At 48.8% G+C, this 27370-nt stretch overlaps 1 protein-coding gene and 2 long non-coding RNA genes across 39 annotated transcripts in view; 1 reads left to right on the forward strand and 2 right to left on the reverse strand.

Moving 5' to 3' along the window:
- LOC127921643 (telomeric repeat-binding factor 2-like) overlaps positions 1 to 27370 on the forward strand; it is a 36304-nt gene that overhangs the window by 8300 nt on the left and 634 nt on the right. For 2 of the 36 annotated variants that reach the window (XM_052505210.1, XM_052505245.1), the window contains exons 4-12: positions 4470 to 4556; positions 6633 to 6773; positions 11631 to 11764; positions 16574 to 16790; positions 19447 to 19583; positions 19806 to 19924; positions 20174 to 20314; positions 23145 to 23227; positions 23320 to 23363. In XM_052505210.1, the coding sequence (XP_052361170.1) occupies positions 4470 to 4556; positions 6633 to 6773; positions 11631 to 11764; positions 16574 to 16790; positions 19447 to 19583; positions 19806 to 19924; positions 20174 to 20310 (972 nt within the window). In that variant the 3' untranslated portion in view covers positions 20311 to 20314; positions 23145 to 23227; positions 23320 to 23363. The other 34 variants (XM_052505218.1, XM_052505219.1, XM_052505217.1 and 31 more) reach the window with 34 other exon arrangements.
- Positions 6785 to 7503, reverse strand: LOC127921647 (uncharacterized). Its single transcript, XR_008109179.1, has 3 exons — positions 7437 to 7503; positions 7144 to 7229; positions 6785 to 7004 (listed from the first exon to the last, which is right to left on the reverse strand). It is a non-coding gene; the product is annotated as an uncharacterized LOC127921647 (long non-coding RNA).
- LOC127921646 (uncharacterized) lies at positions 25397 to 27113 on the reverse strand. 2 transcript variants are annotated; one of them, XR_008109178.1, is made up of 3 exons: positions 26880 to 27113; positions 25975 to 26497; positions 25397 to 25741 (listed from the first exon to the last, which is right to left on the reverse strand). It is a non-coding gene; the product is annotated as an uncharacterized LOC127921646 (long non-coding RNA). The 2 variants fall into 2 exon arrangements; XR_008109176.1 differs by having other exon boundaries at positions 25397 to 25771.

Consider the following 27370-nt stretch of genomic DNA (forward strand, 5'->3'; position numbering starts at 1 on the left):
CGGTGAACCCTGTTGTCTGTCATCATTATAACGGTGAACCCTGTTGTTCTGACATCATTATAACGGTGAACCCTGTTGTTCTGACATCATTATAACGGTGAACCCTGTTGTCCTGTCATCATTATAACGGTGAACCCTGTTGTCCTGACATCATTATAACGGTGAACCCTGTTGTTCTGACATCATTATAACGGTGAACCCTGTTGTTCTGACATCATTATAACGGTGAACCCTGTTGTTCTGACATCATTATAACGGTGAACCCTGTTGTTCTGACATCATTATAACGGTGAACCCTGTTGTTCTGACATCATTATAACGGTGAACCCTGTTGTTCTGACATCATTATAACGGTGAACCCTGTTGTTCTGACATCATTATAACGGTGAACCCTGTTGTTCTGACATCATTATAACGGTGAACCCTGTTGTCCTGACATCATTATAACGGTGAACCCTGTTGTTCTGACATCATTATAACGGTGAACCCTGTTGTTCTGACATCATTATAACGGTGAACCCTGTTGTCCTGTCATCATTATAACGGTGAACCCTGTTGTTCTGACATCATTATAACGGTGAACCCTGTTGTCCTGACATCATTATAACGGTGAACCCTGTTGTCCTGACATCATTATAACGGTGAACCCTGTTGTTCTGACATCATTATAACGGTGAACCCTGTTGTTCTGTCATCATTATAACGGTGAACCCTGTTGTCCTGACATCATTATAACGGTGAACCCTGTTGTTCTGACATCATTATAACGGTGAACCCTGTTGTTCTGACATCATTATAACGGTGAACCCTGTTGTTCTGACATCATTATAACGGTGAACCCTGTTGTTCTGACATCATTATAACGGTGAACCCTGTTGTTCTGACATCATTATAACGGTGAACCCTGTTGTCCTGACATCATTATAACGGTGAACCCTGTTGTCCTGACATCATTATAACGGTGAACCCTGTTGTCCTGACATCATTATAACGGTGAACCCTGTTGTTCTGACATCATTATAACGGTGAACCCTGTTGTTCTGACATCATTATAACGGTGAACCCTGTTGTCCTGACATCATTATAACGGTGAACCCTGTTGTTCTGACATCATTATAACGGTGAACCCTGTTGTCCTGTCATCATTATAACGGTGAACCCTGTTGTTCTGACATCATTATAACGGTGAACCCTGTTGTTCTGACATCATTATAACGGTGAACCCTGTTGTCCTGTCATCATTATAACGGTGAACCCTGTTGTTCTGACATCATTATAACGGTGAACCCTGTTGTTCTGACATCATTATAACGGTGAACCCTGTTGTCCTGTCATCATTATAACGGTGAACCCTGTTGTCCTGACATCATTATAACGGTGAACCCTGTTGTTCTGACATCATTATAACGGTGAACCCTGTTGTTCTGACATCATTATAACGGTGAACCCTGTTGTTCTGACATCATTATAACGGTGAACCCTGTTGTTCTGACATCCGGTGAACCCTGTTGTTCTGACATCATTATAACGGTGAACCCTGTTGTCCTGACATCATTATAACGGTGAACCCTGTTGTTCTGACATCATTATAACGGTGAACCCTGTTGTCCTGACATCATTATAACGGTGAACCCTGTTGTTCTGACATCATTATAACGGTGAACCCTGTTGTTCTGTCATTATAACGGTGAACCCTGTTGTTCTGTCATCATTATAACGGTGAACCCTGTTGTTCTGACATCATTATAACGGTGAACCCTGTTGTCCTGACATCATTATAACGGTGAACCCTGTTGTCCTGACATCATTATAACGGTGAACCCTGTTGTTCTGACATCATTATAACGGTGAACCCTGTTGTTCTGTCATCATTATAACGGTGAACCCTGTTGTCCTGAACTGACATCATTATAACGGTGAACCCTGTTGTTCTGACATCATTATAACGGTGAACCCTGTTGTTCTGACATCATTATAACGGTGAACCCTGTTGTTCTGACATCATTATAACGGTGAACCCTGTTGTCCTGACATCATTATAACGGTGAACCCTGTTGTCCTGACATCATTATAACGGTGAACCCTGTTGTCCTGACATCATTATAACGGTGAACCCTGTTGTCCTGACATCATTATAACGGTGAACCCTGTTGTCCTGACATCATTATAACGGTGAACCCTGTTGTTCTGACATCATTATGACATCATTATAACGGTGAACCCTGTTGTTCTGACATCATTATAACGGTGAACCCTGTTGTCCTGACATCATTATAACGGTGAACCCTGTTGTCCTGACATCATTATAACGGTGAACCCTGTTGTCCTGACATCATTATAACGGTGAACCCTGTTGTTCTGACATCATTATAACGGTGAACCCTGTTGTCCTGACATCATTATAACGGTGAACCCTGTTGTCCTGACATCATTATAACGGTGAACCCTGTTGTCCTGTCATCATTATAACGGTGAACCCTGTTGTCCTGACATCATTATAACGGTGAACCCTGTTGTTCTGACATCATTATAACGGTGAACCCTGTTGTCCTGACATCATTATAACGGTGAACCCTGTTGTCCTGACATCATTATAACGGTGAACCCTGTTGTCCTGACATCATTATAACGGTGAACCCTGTTGTTCTGACATCATTATAACGGTGAACCCTGTTGTCCTGACATCATTATAACGGTGAACCCTGTTGTCCTGACATCATTATAACGGTGAACCCTGTTGTCCTGACATCATTATAACGGTGAACCCTGTTGTTCTGACATCATTATAACGGTGAACCCTGTTGTTCTGACATCATTATAACGGTGAACCCTGTTGTTCTGACATCATTATAACGGTGAACCCTGTTGTTCTGACATCATTATAACGGTGAACCCTGTTGTTCTGACATCATTATAACGGTGAACCCTGTTGTTCTGACATCATTATAACGGTGAACCCTGTTGTCCTGACATCATTATAACGGTGAACCCTGTTGTTCTGACATCATTATAACGGTGAACCCTGTTGTTCTGACATCATTATAACGGTGAACCCTGTTGTTCTGACATCATTATAACGGTGAACCCTGTTGTCCTGACATCATTATAACGGTGAACCCTGTTGTCCTGACATCATTATAACGGTGAACCCTGTTGTCCTGACATCATTATAACGGTGAACCCTGTTGTTCTGACATCATTATAACGGTGAACCCTGTTGTCCTGACATCATTATAACGGTGAACCCTGTTGTCCTGACATCATTATAACGGTGAACCCTGTTGTTCTGACATCATTATAACGGTGAACCCTGTTGTCCTGACATCATTATAACGGTGAACCCTGTTGTTCTGACATCATTATAACGGTGAACCCTGTTGTGAACCCTGTTGTCCTGACATCATTATAACGGTGAACCCTGTTGTGAACCCTGTTGTTCTGACATCTGACATCATTATAACGGTGAACCCTGTTGTCCTGACATCATTATAACGGTGAACCCTGTTGTCCTGACATCATTATAACGGTGAACCCTGTTGTCCTGACATCATTATAACGGTGAACCCTGTTGTCCTGACATCATTATAACGGTGAACCCTGTTGTCCTGACATCATTATAACGGTGAACCCTGTTGTCCTGACATCATTATAACGGTGAACCCTGTCCTGACATCATTATAACGGTGAACCCTGTTGTCCTGACATCATTATAACGGTGAACCCTGTTGTCCTGACATCATTATAACGGTGAACCCTGTTGTTCTGACATCATTATAACGGTGAACCCTGTTGTCCTGACATCATTATAACGGTGAACCCTGTTGTCCTGACATCATTATAACGGTGAACCCTGTTGTCCTGACATCATTATAACGGTGAACCCTGTTGTCCTGACATCATTATAACGGTGAACCCTGTTGTCCTGACATCATTATAACGGTGAACCCTGTTGTCCTGACATCATTATAACGGTGAACCCTGTTGTCCTGACATCATTATAACGGTGAACCCTGTTGTTCTGACATCATTATAACGGTGAACCCTGTTGTTCTGACATCATTATAACGGTGAACCCTGTTGTCCTGACATCATTATAACGGTGAACCCTGTTGTTCTGACATCATTATAACGGTGAACCCTGTTGTTCTGACATCATTATAACGGTGAACCCTGTTGTTCCTGACATCATTATAACGGTGAACCCTGTTGTCCTGTCATTATAACGGTGAACCCTGTTGTTCTGTCATTATAACGGTGAACCCTGTTGTCCTGACATCATTATAACGGTGAACCCTGTTGTCCTGACATCATTATAACGGTGAACCCTGTTGTTCTGACATCATTATAACGGTGAACCCTGTTGTTCTGACATCATTATAACGGTGAACCCTGTTGTACTGACATCATTATAACGGTGAACCCTGTTGTTCTGACATCATTATAACGGTGAACCCTGTTTTTCTCTGTAGCTGGTGATCGTGTGCATTAAGAACCAGGCCTTTGACAAAGCCAAGGAGGTTTTGATGAAATACTTCCCCAAAAGCAAGGTTGGAAAGGTGAGCGAACGCCGAAACTCCCAGAGAGACGATGGCAACAATACGAACAGTACAGAGAGACATTTAGACCTGTCTGTCTGTTAACCTGAGGAACGGGACATTTAGACCTGTCTGTCTGTTAACCTGAGGAACGGAACAGAGACATTTAGACCTGTCTGTTAACCTGAGGAACAGGACAGGGACATTTAGACCTGTCTGTCTGTTAACCTGAGGAACGGGACAGAGACATTTAGACCTGTCTGTCTGTTAACCTGAGGAACGGGACATTTAGACCTGTCTGTCTGTTAACCTGAGGAACGGGACAGAGACATTTAGACCTGTCTGTCTGTTAACCTGAGGAACGAGACATTTAGACCTGTCTGTCTGTTAACCTGAGGAACGGAACAGAGACATTTAGACCTGTCTGTCTGTTAACCTGAGGAACGGGACATTTAGACCTGTCTGTCTGTTAACCTGAGGAACGGGACAGAGACATTTAGACCTGTCTGTCTGTTAACCTGAGGAACGGGACAGAGACATTTAGACCTGTCTGTCTGTTAACCTGAGGAACGGGACAGAGACATTTAGACCTGTCTGTCTGTTAACCTGAGGAACGGGACATTTAGACCTGTCTGTCTGTTAACCTGAGGAACGGGACAGAGACATTTAGACCTGTCTGTCTGTTAACCTGAGGAACGGGACAGAGACATTTAGACCTGTCTGTCTGTTAACCTGAGGAACGGGACAGAGACATTTAGACCTGTCTGTCTGTTAACCTGAGGAACGGGACATTTAGACCTGTCTGTCTGTTAACCTGAGGAACGGGACAGAGACATTTAGACCTGTCTGTCTGTTAACCTGAGGAACGGAACAGAGACATTTAGACCTGTCTGTCTGTTAACCTGAGGAACGGGACATTTAGACCTGTCTGTCTGTTAACCTGAGGAACGGAACAGAGACATTTAGACCTGTCTGTCTGTTAACCTGAGGAACGGGACATTTAGACCTGTCTGTCTGTTAACCTGAGGAACGGGACAGAGACATTTAGACCTGTCTGTCTGTTAACCTGAGGAACGGGACAGAGACATTTAGACCTGTCTGTCTGTTAACCTGAGGAACGGGACAGAGACATTTAGACCTGTCTGTCTGTTAACCTGAGGAACGGGACATTTAGACCTGTCTGTTAACCTGAGGAACGGGACAGAGACATTTAGACCTGTCTGTCTGTTAACCTGAGGAACGGGACAGAGACATTTAGACCTGTCTGTCTGTTAACCTGAGGAACGGAACAGAGACATTTAGACCTGTCTGTCTGTTAACCTGAGGAACGGGACATAGAGACCTGTCTGTCTGTTAACCTGAGGAACGGGACATTTAGACCTGTCTGTCTGTTAACCTGAGGAACGGGACAGAGACATTTAGACCTGTCTGTCTGTTAACCTGAGGAACGGGACATTTAGACCTGTCTGTCTGTTAACCTGAGGAACGGGACAGAGACATTTAGACCTGTCTGTCTGTTAACCTGAGGAACGGGACAGAGACATTTAGACCTGTCTGTCTGTTAACCTGAGGAACGGGACATTTAGACCTGTCTGTCTGTTAACCTGAGGAACGGGACATTTAGACCTGTCTGTCTGTTAACCTGAAGAACGGGACAGAGACATTTAGACCTGTCTGTCTGTTAACCTGAGGAACGGGACAGAGACATTTAGACCTGTCTGTCTGTTAACCTGAGGAACGGGACATAGAGACCTGTCTGTCTGTTAACCTGAGGAACGGGACATTTAGACCTGTCTGTCTGTTAACCTGAGGAGCGGAACAGAGACATTTAGACCTGTCTGTCTGTTAACCTGAGGAACGGGACAGAGACATTTAGACCTGTCTGTGGGGGGTAACATCTCCAGAGGCTGATGGGTTGGGGGGTGTAACATCTCCAGAGGCTGATGGGGTGGGGGGGGAGTAACATCTCCAGAGGCTGATGGGGTGGGGGGAGTAACATCTCCAGAGGCTGATGGGGGGGGTGTAACATCTCCAGAGGCTGATGGGGGGGGTAACATCTCCAGAGGCTGATGGGGGTGGGGGTTATGTGTCTTCCAGAAAGCGATCTTCCTGGGGCTGGTCAACAAGAGGAGCAGTGATCATTCAGTCCTGCAGCAGGTCACCTACCAGCAGTTTAAACAGGAGATGCTGCAGTTCTGTCAGAGCCTGTTTCCCTTCTCTCATCCTTTCCTGTCCAGGGTACGTATGGTATTACCTCAGCATCAGTCTGGCTGTGTCCCCTCTCCATAGTGTATTACCTCAGCATCAGTCTGGCTGTGTCCCCTCTCCATAGTGTATTACCTCAGCATCAGTCTGGCTGTGTCCCCTCTCCATAGTGTATTACCTCAGCATCAGTCTGGCTGTGTCCCCTCTCCATAGTGTATTACCTCAGCATCAGTCTGGCTGTGTCCCCTCTCCATAGTGTATTACCTCAGCATCAGTCTGGCTGTGTCCCTCTCCATAGTGTATTACCTCAGCATCAGTCTGGCTGTGTCCCCCTCCCACTGTTCCTATTGTATTACTGAGATCAGCATCAGTCTGGCTGTGTGTCTCTCCTATAGTGTATTACCTCAGCATCAGTCTGGCTGTGTCCCCTCTCCATAGTGTATTACCTCAGCATCAGTCTGGCTGTGTCCCCTCTCCATAGTGTATTACCTCAGCATCAGTCTGTCTCCACCCACTGTTATTAACTGAGCATCAGATCTGCCTCCCTAACCCACTGTTCCTCAGCATCAGTCTGGCTGTGTCCCCTCCTAATACTGTTCCTAACCATCAGTCTGAGATCTGTCCCCTCTCCATATATAGTGTATTACCTCAGCATCAGTCTGGCTGTGTCCCCTCTCCATATATAAGTGTTATTACCTCAGCATCAGTCTGGCTGTGTCCCCTCTCCATAGTGTATTACCTCAGCATCAGTCTGGCTGTGTCCCCTCTCCATATATAGTGTATTACCTCAGCATCAGTCTGGCTGTGTCCCCTGAGATCTCCATAACCCACTGTTCCCTAGTGTATTACCTCAGCATCAGTCTGGCTGTGTCCCCTCCTCCACTAGATCTGTGTGTCCCTAACCCACTGTTCCTCAGCATCAGTCTGGCTGTGTCCCCTCTCCTATAGTGTATTACCTCAGCATCAGTCTGGCTGTGTCCCCTCTCCATAGTTGTATTACCTGCACTCAGTCTGGCTCCCTCCCCTCTCCATGTGTATTACCTCAGCATCAGTCTGAGATCTGTCCCCTAACCCAGTGTTTAACCTGGACTGCTGTGTCCCCTCTCCATAGTGTATTCCTCAGCTCAGTCTGAGATCTGTCTCCCTAACCCACTGTTCCTCAGCTCAGTCTGGATCTGTGTCCCCTAACTCCATGTTATTACCTCAGCATCAGTGTTCCTGGTCTGAGATCTGTCTCCCTAACTCCACTAGTTATAACCTCAGCATCAGTCTGTCTGTAACCCCTGTTCCATAGTGTATTACCTAACCCAGCTGTTCAGTCTGAGCTGTGTCCCCTAACCATAGTGTATCTACCTCCAGCCTCAGTCTGAGATCTGTCTCCCTAACCCACTGTTCCTACCTCAACTGAGATCTGTCTGTGTCCCTGTTCCTAACCTGTCTGAGATCAGTCTCCTAACCTGAACTGAGATCCCCTCTCCATAACCCACTGTTCCTAGCTCAGTCTGAGATCTGTCTCCCTAACCATACTGTTCCTAGCTCAGTCTGAGCTGTCTCCCCTAACCCATGTTCTAACTAACCTGAGACTGAGATCTGTCTCCCTAACCCACTGTTCCTAACTGAACTGAGATCTGTCTCCCTAACCCACTGTTCCTAACCTGGACTGAGGAGATCTGTCTCCCTAACCCACTGTTCCTAACTGGTCTGAGATCTGTCTCCCTAACCCACTGTTCCTAACCTGGACTGAGGAGATCTGTCTCCCTAACCCACTGTTCCTAACTGGTCTGAGATCTGTCTCCCTAACCCACTGTTCCTAACTGGTCTGAGATCTGTCTCCCTAACCCACTGTTCCTAACCTGGACTGAGATCTGTCTCCCTGACCTGGTCTGAGATCTGTCTCCCATAACCCACTGTTCCTAACCTGGACTGAGGAGATCTGTCTCCCTAACCCACTGTTCCTAACTGAACTGAGATCTGTCTCCCTAACCCACTGTTCCTAACCTGGTCTGAGATCTGTCTCCCTAACCTGAACTGAGATCTGTCTCCCTAACCCACTGTTCCTAACTGAACTGAGATCTGTCTCCCTAACCCACTGTTCCTAACCTGGTCTGAGATCTGTCTCCCTAACCCACTGTTCCTAACTGAACTGAGATCTGTCTCCCTAACCCACTGTTCCTAACTGGAACTGAGATCTGTCTCCCTAACCCACTGTTCCTAACCTGGTCTGAGATCTGTCTCCCTAACCTGAACTGAGATCTGTCTCCCTAACCCACTGTTCCTAACTGAACTGAGATCTGTCTCCCTAACCCACTGTTCCTAACTGAACTGAGATCTGTCTCCCTAACCCACTGTTCCTAACTGAACTGAGATCTGTCTCCCTAACCCACTGTTCCTAACTGAACTGAGATCTGTCTCCCTAACCCACTGTTCCTAACTGACCTGAGATCTGTCTCCCTAACCCACTGTTCCTAACCTGGACTGAGGAGATCTGTCTCCCTAACCCACTGTTCCTAACTGGACTGAGATCTGTCTCCCTAACCCACTGTTCCTAACTGGTCTGAGATCTGTCTCCCTAACCCACTGTTCCTAACCTGGACTGAGATCTGTCCCTGACCTGGTCTGAGATCTGTCTAACCCAACCTAACCTGGACTGAGGAGTGTCTCCTAACCCACTGTTCCTAACTGAACTGAGATATGTCTCCCTAACCCACTGTTCCTAACTGAACTGAGATCTGGCTCCCTAACCTGGTCTGAGATCTGTCTCCCTAACCTGGTCTGAGATCTGTCTCCTAACCCACTGTTCCTAACTGAACTGAGATCTGTCTCCCTAACCCACTGTTCCTAACTGAACTGAGATCTGCCTCCCTAACCCACTGTTCCTAACTGAACTGAGATCTGTCTCCCTAACCCACTGTTCCTAACCTGGTCTGAGATCTGTCTCCTAACCCACTGTTCCTAACCTGGTCTGAGGAGATCTGTCTCCCTAACCCACTGTTCCTAACTGAACTGAGATCTGTCTCCCTAACCCACTGTTCCTAACTGAACTGAGATCTGCCTCCCTAACCCACTGTTCCTAACTGAACTGAGATCTGTCTCCCTAACCCACTGTTCCTAACTGAACTGAGATCTGTCTCCCTAACCCACTGTTCCTAACCTGGTCTGAGGAGATCTGTCTCCCTAACCCACTGTTCCTAAACTGAACTGAGATCTGTCTCCCTAACCCACTGTTCCTAACCTGAACTGAGATCTGTCTCCCTAACCCACTGTTCCTAACCTGGTCTGAGATCTGTCTCCCTAACCTGAACTGAGATCTGTCTCCCTAACCCACTGTTCCTAACCTGAACTGAGATCTGTCTCCCTAACCCACTGTTCCTAACTGAACTGAGATCTGTCTCCCTAACCCACTGTTCCTAACCTGGACTGAGATCTGTCTCCCTAACCCACTGTTCCTAACCTGAACTGAGATCTGTCTCCCTAACCCACTGTTCCTAACTGAACTGAGATCTGTCTCCCTAACCCACTGTTCCTAACCTGGTCTGAGATCTGTCTCCCTAACCCACTGTTCCTAACCTGGACTGAGGAGATCTGTCTCCCTAACCCACTGTTCCTAACTGGTCTGAGATCTGTCTCCCTAACCCACTGTTCCTAACTGGACTGAGATCTGTCTCCCTAACCCACTGTTCCTAACCTGGTCTGAGATCTGTCTCCCTAACCTGGTCTGAGATCTGTCTCCCTAACCCACTGTTCCTAACTGAACTGAGATCTGTCTCCCTAACCCACTGTTCCTAACTGAACTGAGATCTGGCTCCCTAACCTGGTCTGAGATCTGTCTCCTAACCTGGTCTGAGATCTGTCTCCTAACCCACTGTTCCTAACCTGAACTGAGATCTGTCTCCCTAACCCACTGTTCCTAACTGAGATCTGCCTCCCTAACCCACTGTTCCTAACTGAACTGAGATCTGTCTCCCTAACCCACTGTTCCTAACCTGGACTGAGGAGATCTGTCTCCCTAACCCACTGTTCCTAACCTGGACTGAGGAGATCTGTCTCCCTGACCTGGTCTGAGATCTGTCTCCCTAACCCACTGTTCCTAACTGAACTGAGATCTGTCTCCCTAACCCACTGTTCCTAACTGAACTGAGATCTGTCTCCCTAACCCACTGTTCCTAACTGAACTGAGATCTGTCTCCCTAACCCACTGTTCCTAACCTGGTCTGAGATCTGTCTCCCTAACCCACTGTTCCTAACCTGGTCTGAGATCTGTCTCCTGACCTGGTCTGAGATCTGTCTCCCTAACCCACTGTTCCTGAACTGAACTGAGATCTGTCTCCCTAACCTGAACTGAGATCTGTCTCCCTAACCCACTGTTCCTAACTGAACTGAGATCTGTCTCCCTAACCCACTGTTCCTAACCTGAACTGAGATCTGTCTCCCAATAACCCACTGTTCCTAACCTGGTCTGAGATCTGTCTCCCTGTAACCTGAACTGAGATCTGCCTCCCTAACCCACTGTTCCTAACTGAACTGAGATCTGTCTCCCTAACCCACTGTTCCTAACCTGAACTGAGATCTGTCTCCCTAACCCACTGTTCCTAACCTGGTCTGAGATCTGTCTCCCCTAACCTGAAGATCTGCCTCCCTAACCCACTGTTCCTAACTGAACTGAGATCTGTCTCCCTAACCTGAACTGAGATCTGTCTCCCTAACCCACTGTTCCTAAACTGAACTGAGATCTGTCTCCCTAACCCACTGTTCCTAAACTGAACTGAGATCTGTCTCCCTAACCCACTGTTCCTAACCTGGTCTGAGATCTGTCTCCCTAACCTGAACTGAGATCTGTCTCCCTAACCCACTGTTCCTAACTGAACTGAGATCTGTCTGTGTGAATATCAGGCTGCCAGACAGCTGGTGGTGAAGAGACGGGAGGCAGGGCAGGATGCAGAGGAAGGAGACTGTCCCTCAGACCCTCAGCCAGAGGACCAGCTTCTACCAGCAACAGAGGAGAAGACATCCAGACACAAACCCAGGTAGCTTATTGATCCGATGTCAATCAATCACTTTAGAAAGCACTTTTAGTTCAGTTATTGTGACAACATGATTTCCAGTTGATATACAGGGGGCCCCACAGTGTGTGGATATACAGGGGGGCCCCACAGTGTGTGGATATACAGGGGGCCCCACAGTGTGTGGATATACAGGGGGCCCCACAGTGTGTGGATATACAGGGGCCCCCACAGTGTGTAGATATACAGGGGGCCCCACAGTGTGTGGATATACAGGGGGCCCCACAGTGTGTGGATATACAGGGGGCCCCACAGTGTGTGGATATACAGGGGGCCCCACAGTGTGTGGATATACAGGGGGGCCCCACAGTGTGTGGATAGACAGGGGGGCCCCACAGTGTGTGGATATACAGGGGGCCCCACAGTGTGTGGATATACAGGGGCTCCACAGTGTGTGGATATACAGGGGGCTCCACAGTGTGTGGATATACAGGGGGCCCCACAGTGTGTAGATATACAGGGGCCCCACAGTGTGTGGATATACAGGGGCCCCACAGTGTGTAGATAGACAGGGGGTCCCACAGTGTGTGGATATACAGGGGCCCCACAGTGTGTGGATATACAGGGGGCCCCACAGTGTGTGGATATACAGGGGCCCCACAGTGTGTGGATATACAGGGGGCCCCACAGTGTGTGGATATACAGGGGGCCCCACAGTGTGTGGATATACAGGGGGCTCCACAGTGTGTGGATATACAGGGGGCTCCACAGTGTGTGGATATACAGGGGGCCCCACAGTGTGTGGATATACAGGGGGCCCCACAGTGTGTGGATATACAGGGGGCCCCACAGTGTGTGGATATACAGGGGGCCCCACAGTGTGTGGATATACAGGGGGCCCACAGTGTGTGGATATACAGGGGGCCCCACAGTGTGTGGATATACAGGGGGCCCCACAGTGTGTGGATATACAGGGGGCCCCACAGTGTGTGGATATACAGGGGGCCCCACAGTGTGTGGATATACAGGGGGCCCCACAGTGTGTGGATATACAGGGGGCTCCACAGTGTGTAGATATACAGGGGGCCCCACAGTGTGTGGGATATACAGGGGGCTCCTCCAGTGTAAACTGGATATCTCTCCTCCCTCCCCACAGTGTGTCCCTATCCCTCCCTCCCTGTGTCCAGTAGCCTATACCTCTCCCTCCCAGTCCTGGATATAAACTGGGGCCCCACAGTGTGTCCAGTCCTATCTAAACCCCACCTTCCTGTCCCTCCAGGGTCCCCCAGTGTAAACTGCCTCCCTCCAGTGGCTCCCAGTGTGTGGATAACTGCCCCTCAGTGTGTAGATATCCAGTCCTCCCAGTGTGGAAACAGGGGCTCTCACTGTCTCTCTTTCCCTCCAGGCCCCAGTCTAACACTGCCTCTCTCTGTGTGGATAACAGGGGCTCTCCAGTGTCCCAGTCCTCCCAGGGGGCCCCCAGTCCTGTCTGGAAACAGGGGGCCCTCTCTCTCTCCCTCCAGGCCTCCCAGTCTGGAATCACTGCCTCCACAGTGTGTAGATCTCCTCCAGTCCTCCCAGTGTGTGGAAACTGGCTCCCTGTCTGCTTCCCTCCAGGGTCCTCCCAGTGGATAACAGGGGGCTCCACAGTCCAGTGTGGATATCCTTCCAGCCTCCCAGTCTAAACTGCCCCAGTCCTCCCAGTAAACTGACTCTCTCTCTTCCTCCAGTGGGAACCCTCCCAGTCTGGAAACTGCCTACCCCCCACAGTCTGTCTCCCTCCAGGCCTCCCAGTGTAAACAGGGGGCCTCCCCCTCTCAGTCCTGTCCCTATACAGTCCTCCCAGTCTAAACTGCCTCCCCCTGTCTCCCTACAGGGTCCTCCCAGTGTGTGGATGGTAGCCTGGGAACCAATCATATCACTGCCCCACAGTGTGTGGATATCCCCCAGGGGGTCCCCAGTGCTGTGGATATACAGGGGGCCCCTGTGTGTGGACTACAGGAACCAATCATATCACCCCCAGTGTGTGTCCAGACAGGGGAACCAGTGGTGGATAGACCCAGGGGGTGATGGTGTGTAGATAGACAGGGGGCCCCATGGTGCCTGTGGATAGACAGGGGGCCCCCAGTTGTGGATCAAATCAGGGGCCCCACAGCTTCCTGTCCTAGGGGGGCCCCACAGTGAGTCATACCCTGCTGCTTCCTGTCCTATGGATAGCCTGGGAACCAATCAAATCACTACCCTGCTGCTTCCTGTCCTATGGGGGCCTGGGAACCAGTCATATCACTACCAGGGGGCTTCCTGTCCTATGGATAGCAGGGGGAACCAGTCATATCACTACCCTGCTGCTTCCTGTCCTATGGATAGCAGGGGGAACCAGTCATATCACTACCCTGGGGCCCCCTGTCCTATGGTAGCCTGTACCCTGGATAGACCTGGGAACCAATCATATCACTACCCTGCTTCCTGTGTACCAATCATATCATATCCTATGGGGGCCCCACAGTCATATCACTGCCCTCTGCTTCCTGTCCATGGTAGCCTCCCAGTCAAACTCACTCCCCTCTGCTTCCTGTCCTATCCCTCCAGCCTGGGAACCAGTCATATCACTACCCTCTCTGCTTCCTGTCCTATCCAGCCTGGGAACCAGTCATATCACTACCCTCTGCCCCTCTCTCTAGAGCCACCCAATCTATCACTGACCCTCTCTGCTTCCTTCCATGGTAGCCTGGGAACCAGTCTATCACTACCCTTCTGCTTCCTTCCAGAGCCTCCCATTCTATCACTACCCTCTGCTTCCTGTCCATGGTCCTGGGAACCGTCAAATCACTACCCTTCTGCTTCCCTCCAGTCCTGGGAACCAGTCTATCACTGCCTCCCCTCTCTCTCTCTCTCTCCCTCCAGTCCTCCCAGTCAAACTGCCTATCCCCTCTGCTTCTCTCATATCCTGCTTCCTGTCCAGTCCTCCCAATCATACTCACTACCCCTCTGCTTCCTGTCCCCTCCAGTCCTCCCAGTCTAAACTGCCTCTATGGTAGCCTCTCTCCAGTCTTCCCAGCCTGGGAACCAGTCATATCACTCCCTGCTGCTCCCTCCAGTCCTCCCAGTCATATCACTACCCTCTCCCTCCAGTCCTCCCAGTCTAAACTCACTCCCCTGCTCTCCCTCCATGGTAGCCTCCCAGTCACTCCCCTGGTGCGTCCTGTCCTGATGGTAGCCTGGCAGCCAGTCATATCACGTTTAGCCTACAGCCCTGGCCGAGGAGCTGGGAACCAGTCATATCCTAGCTGGAGGAGGAGGTGGAATGGGAGCCTGGGAGGACCAGTCATATCACTACCCTGCTGCTTCCTGTCCTCTGAAAGCCTGGGAACCAATCATATCACTACCCTTCTGCTTCCTGTCCTATGGGAGCCTGGGAACCAGTCATATCACTACCCTGCTGCTTCCTGTCCTATGGTAGCCTGGGAACCAATCATATCACTACCCTGCTGCTTCCTGTCCTATGGGAGCCTGGGAACCAGTCATATCACTACCCTGCTGCTTCCTGTCCTATGGTAGCCTGGGTACCAGTCATATCACTACCCTATGGTAGCCTGGGTACCAGTCATATCACTACCCTATGGTAGCCTGGGTACCAGTCATATCACTACCCTATGGTAGCCTGGGTACCAGTCATATCACTACCCTATGGTAGCCTGGGTACCAGTCATATCACTACCCTATGGTAGCCTGGGAACCAGTCATATCACTACCCTATGGTAGCCTGGGTACCAGTCATATCACTTCCCCTATGGTAGCCTGGGTACCAGTCATATCACACTACCCTATGGTAGCCTGGGTACCAGTCATATCACACCCTTCTGCTTCCCCTATGGTAGCCTGGGTACCAGTCATATCACTACTGTCCTATGGTAGCCTGGGAACCAGTCATATCACTACCCTTCTGCTTCCTGTCCTATGGTAGCCTGGGAACCAGTCATATCACTACCCTATGGTAGCCTGGGTACCAGTCATATCACTACTGTCCTATGGTAGCCTGGGAACCAGTCATATCACTACCCTATGGTAGCCTGGGTACCAGTCATATCACTACCCTATGGTAGCCTGGGTACCAGTCATATCACTACCCTATGGTAGCCTGGGTACCAGTCATATCACTACCCTATGGTAGCCTGGGTACCAGTCATATCACTACCCTATGGTAGCCTGGGAACCAGTCATATCACTACCCTATGGTAGCCTGGGTACCAGTCATATCACTACCCTATGGTAGCCTGGGTACCAGTCATATCACTACCCTATGGTAGCCTGGGTACCAGTCATATCACTACCCTATGGTAGCCTGGGTACCAGTCATATCACTACCCTATGGTAGCCTGGGTACCAGTCATATCACTACCCTATGGTAGCCTGGGAACCAGTCATATCACTACCCTATGGTAGCCTGGGTACCAGTCATATCACTACCCTATGGTAGCCTGGGTACCAGTCATATCACTACCCTGCTGCTTCCTGTCCTATGGTAGCCTGGGAACCAGTCATATCACTACCCTATGGTAGCCTGGGTACCAGTCATATCACTACCCTATGGTAGCCTGGGTACCAGTCATATCACCCCCCTATGGTAGCCTGGGTACCAGTCTGTTTGTCGTTCCACTCCTTGTCATCCCAAACAGAGTGTATTTCTCCAGGCTGGTCCTATGGACTGTTCTGCTCCCCAGTGTGTCTAGTTTTAATGTTGTTGATGTTGTGTCCACTGTGTGTCTGTCTCTTTTCATTGTTAAAGTGTATTGGGAGTGACCCCTGGTAAAACTGAATCTGACATGACCCCAGGCAGGGCTCAGACGCTGTGTTGGAGCAGGACGTCCCCAGGTCCCAGAGAGAGTCCGACAGTCCAATGGAGGCTTCCCCTGCTGACCTGGCACCCCCTGCTGGCCTGGCACCCCCTGCTGGCCTGGCACCCCCTGCTGGCCTGGCACCAGGCCCCCAGTGGAAGAGCCGAGGCTGGCCTCATACCATAGCCAGGCTGGTTATGGAGCCAGACAGCCAGGTGAGAGAAGAGAGCAGCAGGGTTGAGGGTTTAATGTCTGTTTTCCTGTGCCTTGTTAATGAATCAATTGGTGGAGGAATAGGGGTTTAATGGAGTCATTACGTTCATTACCTCATATTATAACCCTGGTGTGTAGGACTCATTACCTCATATTATAACCCTGGTGTGTAGGACTCATTACCTCATATTATAACCCTGGTGTGTAGGACTCATTACCTCATATTATAACCCTGGTGTGTTGGACTCATTACCTCATATTATAACCCTGGTGTGTAGGACTCATTACCTCATATTATAACCCTGGTGTGTAGGACTCATTACCTCATATTATAACCCTGGTGTGTAGGACTCATTACCTCATATTATAACCCTGGTGTGTAGGACTCATTACCTCATATTATAACCCTGGTGTGTAGGACTCATTACCTCATATTATAACCCTGGTGTGTTGGACTCATTACCTCATATTATAACCCTGGTGTGTAGGACTCATTACCTCATATTATAACCCTGGTGTGTAGGACTCATTACCTCATATTATAACCCTGGTGTGTAGGACTCATTACCTCATATTATAACCCTGGTGTGTAGGACTCATTACCTCATATTATAACCCTGGTGTGTAGGACTCATTACCTCATATTATAACCCTGGTGTGTAGGACTCATTACCTCATATTATAACCCTGGTGTGTAGGACTCATTACCTCATATTATAACCCTGGTGTGTAGGACTCATTACCTCATATTATAACCCTGGTGTGTAGGACTCATTACCTCATATTATAACTCTGGTGTGTAGGACTCATTACCTCATATTATAACCCTGGTGTGTAGGACTCATTACCTCATATTATAACCCTGGTGTGTAGGACTCATTACCTCATATTATAACCCTGGTGTGTAGGACTCATTACCTCATATTATAACCCTGGTGTGTAGGACTCATTACCTCATATTATAACCCTGGTGTGCAGGACTCATTACCTCATATAATAACCCTGGTGTGTAGGACTCATTACCTCATATTATAACCCTGGTGTGTAGGACTCATTACCTCATATTATAACCCTGGTGTGTAGGACTCATTACCTCATATTATAACCCTGGTGTGAAGGACTCATTACCTCATATTTTAACCCTGGTGTGCAGGACTCATTACCTCATATTATAACCCTGGTGTGTAGGACTCATTACCTCATATTATAACCCTGGTGTGCAGGACTCATTACCTCATATTATAACCCTGGTGTGTAGGACTCATTACCTCATATTATAACCCTGGTGTGCAGGACTCATTACCTCATATTATAACCCTGGTGTGTAGGACTCATTACCTCATATTATAACCCTGGTGTGAAGGACTCATTACCTCATATTTTAACCCTGGTGTGCAGGACTCATTACCTCATATTATAACCCTGGTGTGTAGGACTCATTACCTCATATTATAACCCTGGTGTGTAGGACTCATTACCTCATATTATAACCCTGGTGTGTAGGACTCATTACCTCATATTATAACCCTGGTGTGTAGGACTCATTACCTCATATTATAACCCTGGTGTGTAGGACTCATTACCTCATATTATAACCCTGGTGTGTAGGACTCATTACCTCATATTATAACCCTGGTGTGTAGGACTCATTACCTCATATTATAACCCTGGTGTGTAGGACTCATTACCTCATATTATAACCCTGGTGTGCAGGACTCATTACCTCATATTATAACCCTGGTGTGTAGGACTCATTACCTCATATTATAACCCTGGTGTGTAGGACTCATTACCTCATATTATAACCCTGGTGTGCAGGACTCATTACCTCATATTATAACCCTGGTGTGTAGGACTCATTACCTCATATTATAACCCTGGTGTGTAGGACTCATTACCTCATATTATAACCCTGGTGTGCAGGACTCATTACCTCATATTATAACCCTGGTGTGTAGGACTCATTATCTCATATTATAACCCTGGTGTGCAGGACTCATTACCTCATATTATAACCCTGGTGTGCAGGACTCATTACCTCATATTATAACCCTGGTGTGCAGGACTCATTACCTCATATTATAACCCTGGTGTGTAGGACTCATTACCTCATATTATAACCCTGGTGTGCAGGACTCATTACCTCATATTATAACCCTGGTGTGTAGGACTCATTATCTCATATTATAACCCTGGTGTGCAGGACTCATTACCTCATATTATAACCCTGGTGTGCAGGACTCATTACCTCATATTATAACCCTGGTGTGCAGGACTCATTACCTCATATTATAACCCTGGTGTGCAGGACTCATTACCTCATATTATAACCCTGGTGTGCAGGACTCATTACCTCATATTATAACCCTGGTGTGCAGGACTCATTACCTCATATTATAACCCTGGTGTGCAGGACTCATTACCTCATATTATAACCCTGGTGTGTAGGACTCATTACCTCATATTATAACCCTGGTGTGTAGGACTCATTACCTCATATTATAACCCTGGTGTGTAGGACTCATTACCTCATATTATAACCCTGGTGTGTAGGACTCATTACCTCATATTATAACCCTGGTGTGTAGGACTCATTACCTCATATTATAACCCTGGTGTGTAGGACTCATTACCTCATATTATAACCCTGGTGTGCAGGATTCTACGGCCTCTCGAGAATCAGTATCCAACGGGGAGGAGTCAGTCAGCCGGGCGGACCCACTAAGCCCCGCCTCCACCTACAGCCCACCAACACGGAAGTATCGAAAACGACGAGCCGGCAAGACAACCGAAGAGTAAGTCAGGAAGGAGAACGTCCCTGCATGTAGTACTGGGTTAAAGGAAGCACCTTTCAACTGTCTCTTTAAACACATTACTAACGAGGGACACGAGTTTGACGAAGGGAAGTGGACTGAAAGGGAGAGGAGGGGACTTCCTGACCTTGTCCAATAAGAAACGCTTTGCAAATCGTTTTGCTATGGTGTGCCCTAATGAATACAACCTCTGTCTGACTCCAGGACCTCGTCTGACCCTGAGGAGGATGTGTGTATTCTAGATGACACCCCTGAGCAGAGAGGCTCCGCCCCCACCCCCAGAGAGGCTCCGCCCCCACCCCCCAGAGAAGCTCTACCCCCACCCCCAGAGAGGCTCCGCCCCCACCCCCAGACAAGCCACACACCCCAGAGAAGCTCCGCCCCCACCCCCCAGAGAGGCTCTGCCCCCACCCCCCAGAGAAGCTCTACCCCCACCCCCCAGAGAAGCTCTACCCCCACCCCCCAGAGAAGCTCTACCCCCCCCCCACCCCCAGAGAAGCTCTGCCCCCACCCCCAGAGAGGCTCCGCTCCCCCCACCCCCCAGACAAGCTCCACCTCCCAGAGAAGCTCCACCCCCAGAGAGGCTCCACCCACACACCCCAGAGAGGCCCCACCCACCAGAGAAGCCCCACCCCTCAGACAAGCCACACCCACCAGAGAAGCCCCACCCCTCAGAAGGCCCCCACCAGTAAAAAGGGACCTGATCTGAAGTGGTATGTAGAACTATATAGTAGAGTATCATTCTGTCTTCTCCCTTCTGATGCGATTGTAGGAGACATACAGTTGAAGTCAGAAGTTTACATACACCTTAGCCTAATACATTTAAACTCAGTTCTTCACAATTCCTGACATTTAATCCTAGTAAAAATTCCCTGTCTTAGGTCAGTTAGGATCACCACTTTATTTTAAGGATGTGAAATGTCAGAATAATAGTAGAGAGAATGATTTATTTCAGCTTTTATTTCTTTCATCACATTCCCAGTGGGTCAGAAGTTTACATACACTCAATTAGTATTTGGTAACATTGCCTTTAAATTGTTTAACTTGGGTCAAATGTTTCGGGTAGCCTTCCGCAAGCTTCCCACAATAAGTTGGGTGAATTTTGGCCCATTCCTCCTGACAGAGCTGGTGTAACTGAGTCAGGTTTGTAGGCCTCCTGACAGAGCTGGTGTAACTTCAGTTCTGACCTCCTTGTTCGCACACACTTTTTCAGTTCTGCCCACACATTTTCTATAGGATTGAGGTCAGGGCTTTGTGATGGCCACTCCAATACCTTGACTTTGTTGTCCTTAAGCCATTTTGCCACAACTTTGGAAGTATGCTTGGGGTCATTGTCCATTTGGAAGACCCATTTGCGACCAAGCTTTAACTTCCTGACTGATGTCTTGAGATGTTGCTTCAATATATCCACATAATTTCCCCTCCTCATGATGCCATCTATTTTGTGAAGTGCACCAGTCCCTCCTGCAGCAAAGCACCTCCACAACATGATGCTGCCACCCCCACAACATGATGCTGCCACCCCCACAACATGATGCTGCCACCCCCACAACATGATGCTGCCACCCCCACAACATGATGCTGCCACCCCCACAACATGATGCTGCCACCCCCACAACATGATGCTGCCACCCCCACAACATGATGCTGCCACCCCCACAACATGATGCTGCCACCCCCACAACATGATGCTGCCACCCCCACAACATGATGCTGCCACCCCCACAACATGATGCTGCCACCCCCACAACATGATGCTGCCACCCCCACAACATGATGCTGCCACCCCCACAACATGATGCTGCCACCCCCACAACATGATGCTGCCACCCCCACAACATGATGCTGCCACCCCCACAACATGATGCTGCCACCCCCACAACATGATGCTGCCACCCCCACAACATGATGCTGCCACCCCCACAACATGATGCTGCCCCCACAACATGATGCTGCCACCCCCACAACATGCTGCTGCCACCCCCACAACATGATGCTGCCACCCCCACAACATGATGCTGCCACCCCCACAACATGATTCTGCCACCCCCACAACATGATGCTGCCACCCCCACAACATGATGCTGCCACCCCCAAAACATGATGCTGCCACTCCCACAACATGATGCTGCCACCCCCACAACATGATGCTGCCACCCCCACAACATGAACATGATGCTGCCACCCCCACAACATGATGCTGCCACCCCCACAACATGATGCTGCCACCCCCACAACATGATGCTGCCCCCCCACAACAGAATGCTGCCACCCCACAACATGATGCTGCCACCCCCACAACATGATGCTGCCACCCCACAACATGATGCTGCCGCCCCCACAACATGATGCTGCCACCCCCACAACATGATGCTGCAACATGATGCTGCCCCCCACAACATGATGCTGCCACCCCCACAACATGATGCTCCCTCCCCCACAACATGATGCTGCCCCCCCCCCAACATGATGCTGCCACCCCCACAACATGATGCTGCCACCCCCACAACATGATGCTGCCACCCCCACAACATGATGCTGCCACCCCCACAACATGATGCTCCCACCCCCACAACATGATGCTGCCACCCCCACAACAGGATGCTGCCACCCCACAACATGCTGCCACCCCACAACATGATGCTGCCACCCCCACAACATGATGCTGCCACCCCCACAACATGATGCTGCCACCCCCACAACATGCTGCTGCCACCCCCACAACATGCCACCCCCACAACATGATGCTGCCACCCCCACAACATGCTGCTGCCACCCCACAACATGCTGCTGCCACCCCCACAACATGATGCTGCCACCCCCACAACATGATGCTGCCACCCCCACAACATGATGCTGCTACCCCCACAACATGATGCTGCCACCCCCACAACATGATGCTGCCACCCCCACAACATGATGCTGCCACCCCCGTGCTTCACAGTTGGGATGGTATTCTTCAGCTTGCAAGCCTCCCCTGGTGTTTATACTTGCGTACTATTGTTTGTACAGATGAACATGGTACATTCAGGCGTTTGGAAATTTACTCCCAAGGATGAACCAGAGATCTACAATTTATTTTCTGAGGTCTTTCTTGGCTGATTTTCCCATGATGTCAAGCAAAGAGACACTGAGTTTGTAGGTTGGCCTTGAAATACATCCACAGGTTCACCTCCAATTGACTCAAATTATGTCAATTAGCCAATCATAAGCTTCTAAAGCCATGACATCATTTTCTGGAATTTTCCAAGCGGTTTAAAAGGCCCAGTCAATTTAGTGTTTGTAAACTTCTGACCCACTGGAATTGTGATACAGTGAAATAATCTGTAAACAATCGTTGGAAAAATAACTTGTCACAAAGTAGATGTCCTAACCGACTTGCCAAAACTATAGTTTGTGGAGTGGTTGAAATTGCGAGTTTTAATGACTCCAACCTGAGTGTAACTTCCGACTGAATGGTTATGTATTTCAGCCATAGAGGATGATGTTGAAGATCACAGCTGATCGACTTTCTCTCTTTTATAATGGTGATGTCATCTGCAGGAAGCAGCTATTCAGTGTTGCTAAGGAATCCAAGGATAGGTGGAGTGATGAAGAGGATTTATTTGACTCCCCTCACAAAGACAGTAATTATGACGATCAGCAATTATGATTCAAAACGATACGATGTTTATTACTAGTGATTTACTATGGAGTTCTGGCATCTGTCTTTGTTTAGGTTCTGAGGACAACGCCAGTACTACTGGAGGAGGCAGGAAGAGGGTGAGTTTAGGTTCTGAGGACAACGCCAGTACTACTGGAGGAGGCAGGAAGAGGGTGAGTTTAGGTTCTGGAGACAGAACTACTGGAGGAGGCAGGAAGAGGGTGAGTTTAGGTTCTGGAGGCAGGAAGAGGGTGAGTTTAGGTTCTGGAGACAGAACTACTGGAGGAGGCAGGAAGAGGGTGAGTTTAGGTTCTGGAGACAGAACTACCGGAGGAGGCAGGAAGAGGGTGAGTTTAGGTTCTGGAGACAGTACTACCGGAGGAGACAGGAAGAGGGTGAGTTTAGGTTCTGGAGACAGTACTACCGGAGGAGGCAGGAAGAGGGTGAGTTTAGGTTCTGGAGACAGAACTACCGGAGGAGGCAGGAAGAGGGTGAGTTTAGGTTCTGGAGACAGAACTACCGGAGGAGGCAGGAAGAGGGTGAGTTTAGGTTCTGGAGACAGAACTACCGGAGGAGGCAGGAAGAGGGTGAGTTTAGGTTCTGGAGACAGAACTACCGGAGGAGGCAGGAAGAGGGTGAGTTTAGGTTCTGGAGACAGAACTACCGGAGGAGGCAGGAAGAGGGTGAGTTTAGGTTCTGGAGACAGGAAGAGGGTGAGTTTAGGTTCTGGAGACAGGAAGAGGGTGAGTTTAGGTTCTGGAGACAGGAAGAGGGTGAGTTTATGTTCTGGAGACAGTACTACCGGAGGAGGCAGGAAGAGGGTGAGTTTAGGTTCTGGAGACAGGAAGAGGGTGAGTTTAGGTTCTGGAGACAGAACTACCGGAGGAGGCAGGAAGAGGGTGAGTTTAGGTTCTGGAGACAGGAAGAGGGTGAGTTTATGTTCTGGAGACAGTACTACCGGAGGAGGCAGGAAGAGGGTGAGTTTAGGTTCTGGAGACAGGAAGAGGGTGAGTTTAGGTTCTGGAGACAGAACTACCGGAGGAGGCAGGAAGAGGGTGAGTTTAGGTTCTGGAGACAGAACTACCGGAGGAGGCAGGAAGAGGGTGAGTTTAGGTTCTGAGGACAGTACTACTGGAGGAGACAGGAAGAGGGTGAGTTTAGGTTCTGGAGACAGAACTACTGGAGGAGGCAGGAAGAGGGTGAGTTTAGGTTCTGGAGACAGAACTACTGGAGGAGGCAGGAAGAGGGTGAGTTTAGGTTCTGGAGACAGAACTACTGGAGGAGACAGGAAGAGGGTGAGTTTAGGTTCTGAGGACAGTACTACTGGAGGAGACAGGAAGAGGGTGAGTTTAGGTTCTGAGGACAACGCCAGTACTACTGGAGGAGGCAGGAAGAGGGTGAGTTTAGGTTCTGGAGACAGAACTACTGGAGGAGGCAGGAAGAGGGTGAGTTTAGGTTCTGAGGACAACGCCAGTACTACTGGAGGAGGCAGGAAGAGGGTGAGTTTAGGTTCTGGAGACAGAACTACTGGAGGAGGCAGGAAGAGGGTGAGTTTAGGTTCTGAGGACAACGCCAGTACTACTGGAGGAGGCAGGAAGAGGGTGAGTTTAGGTTCTGGAGACAGAACTACCGGAGGAGGCAGGAAGAGGGTGAGTTTAGGTTCTGAGGACAACGCCAGTACTACTGGAGGAGGCAGGAAGAGGGTGAGTTTAGGTTCTGAGGACAACGCCAGTACTACTGGAGGAGGCAGGAAGAGGGTGAGTTTAGGTTCTGGAGACAGAACTACCGGAGGAGACAGGAAGAGGGTGAGTTTAGGTTCTGGAGACAGAACTACTGGAGGAGGCAGGAAGAGGGTGAGTTTAGGTTCTGGAGACAGAACTACCGGAGGAGGCAGGAAGAGGGTGAGTTTAGGTTCTGGAGACAGAACTACTGGAGGAGGCAGGAAGAGGGTGAGTTTAGGTTCTGGAGACAGTACTACCGGAGGAGGCAGGAAGAGGGTGAGTTTAGGTTCTGGAGACAGAACTACTGGAGGAGACAGGAAGAGGGTGAGTTTAGGTTCTGGAGACAGAACTACTGGAGGAGGCAGGAAGAGGGTGAGTTTAGGTTCTGGAGGAGACAGGAAGAGGGTGAGTTTAGGTTCTGGAGACAGTACTACCGGAGGAGGCAGGAAGAGGGTGTTGTCCCCTACAGTGTGTTAACCCTAAGTGTTGTCCCGTACAGTGTGTTTACAATGTTAACCCTAAGTGTTGTCCCCTACAGTGTGTTTACCCTAAGTGTTGTCCCCTACAGTGTGTTAACCCTAAGTGTTGTCCCCTACAGTGTGTTTACTATGTTAACCCTAAGTGTTGTCCCCTACAGTGTGTTTACTATGTTAACCCTAAGTGTTGCCCTCTACAGTGTGTTAACCCTAAGTGTTGTCCCCTACAGTATGTTTACCCTAAGTGTTGTCCCCTACAGTGTGTTTAACCTAAGTGTTGTCCCCTACAGTGTGTTTAACCTAAGTGTTGTCCCCTACAGTATGTTTACCCTAAGTGTTGTCCCCTACAGTGTGTTTACCCTAAGTGTTGTCCCCTACAGTGTGTTTACCCTAAGTGTTGTCCCCTACAGTGTGTTTACTATGTTAACCCTAAGTGTTGCCCTCTACAGTGTGTTAACCCTAAGTGTTGTCCCCTACAGTATGTTTACCCTAAGTGTTGTCCCCTAAGTGTTGTCCCCTACAGTATGTTTAACCTAAGTGTTGTCCCCTACAGTATGTTTACCCTAAGTGTTGTCCCCTACAGTATGTTTACCCTAAGTGTTGTCCCCTACAGTGTGTTTACCCTAAGTGTTGTCCCCTACAGTATGTTTACCCTAAGTGTTGTCCCCTACAGTGTGTTTACCCTAAGTGTTGTCCCCTACAGTGTGTTTACCCTAAGTGTTGTCCCCTACAGTGTGTTTACCCTAAGTGTTGTCCCCTACAGTGTGTTTACCCTAAGTGTTGTCCCCTACAGTGTGTTTACCCTAAGTGTTGTCCCCTACAGTGTGTTTACCCTAAGTGTTGTCCCCTAAGTGTTGTCCCCTACAGTGTGTTAACCCTAAGTGTTGTCCCCTACAGTGTGTTAACCCTAAGTGTTGTCCCCTACAGTGTGTTAACCCTAAGTGTTGTCCCCTACAGTGTGTTAACCCTAAGTGTTGTCCCCTACAGTGTGTTAACCCTAAGTGTTGTCCCCTACAGTGTGTTAACCCTAAGTGTTGTCCCCTACAGTGTGTTAACCTAAGTGTTGTCCCCTACAGTGTGTTAACCCTAAGTGTTGTCCCCTACAGTGTGTTAACCCTAAGTGTTGTCCCCTACAGTGTGTTAACCCTAAGTGTTGTCCCCTACAGTGTGTTAACCCTAAGTGTTGTCCCCTACAGTGTGTTAACCCTAAGTGTTGTCCCCTACAGTATGTTAACCCTAAGTGTTGTCCCCTACAGTGTGTTAACCCTAAGTGTTGTCCCCTACAGTGTGTTTACTATGTTAACCCTAAGTGTTGTCCCCTACAGTGTGTTTACCCTAAGTGTTGTCCCCTACAGTGTGTTAACCCTAAGTGTTGTCCCCTACAGTGTGTTTACCCTAAGTGTTGTCCCATAAGTGTTGTCCCCTACAGTGTGTTAACCCTAAGTGTTGTCCCCTACAGTGTGTTAACCCTAAGTGTTGTCCCCTACAGTGTGTTAACCCTAAGTGTTGTCCCCTACAGTGTGTTAACCCTAAGTGTTGTCCCCTACAGTGTGTTAACCCCTACAGTATGTTAACCCTAAGTGTTGTCCCCTACAGTGTGTTTACCCTAAGTGTTGTCCCCTACAGTGTGTTTACCCTAAGTGTTGTCCCCTACAGTGTGTTAACCCCTAGTGTTGTCCCCTACAGTGTGTTAACCCTAAGTGTTGTCCCCTACAGTGTGTTAACCCTAAGTGTTGTCCCCTACAGTATGTTAACCCTAAGTGTTGTCCCCTACAGTGTGTTTACCCTAAGTGTTGTCCCCTACAGTGTGTTTACCCTAAGTGTTGTCCCCTACAGTGTGTTAACCCTAAGTGTTGTCCCCTACAGTATGTTAACCCTAAGTGTTGTCCCCTACAGTGTGTTTACCCTAAGTGTTGTCCCCTACAGTGT

The sequence above is a fragment of the Oncorhynchus keta genome, unplaced genomic scaffold (assembly GCF_023373465.1).
Source record: "Oncorhynchus keta strain PuntledgeMale-10-30-2019 unplaced genomic scaffold, Oket_V2 Un_contig_2290_pilon_pilon, whole genome shotgun sequence".
NCBI classification, from domain to species: Eukaryota; Metazoa; Chordata; class Actinopteri; order Salmoniformes; family Salmonidae; genus Oncorhynchus; species Oncorhynchus keta.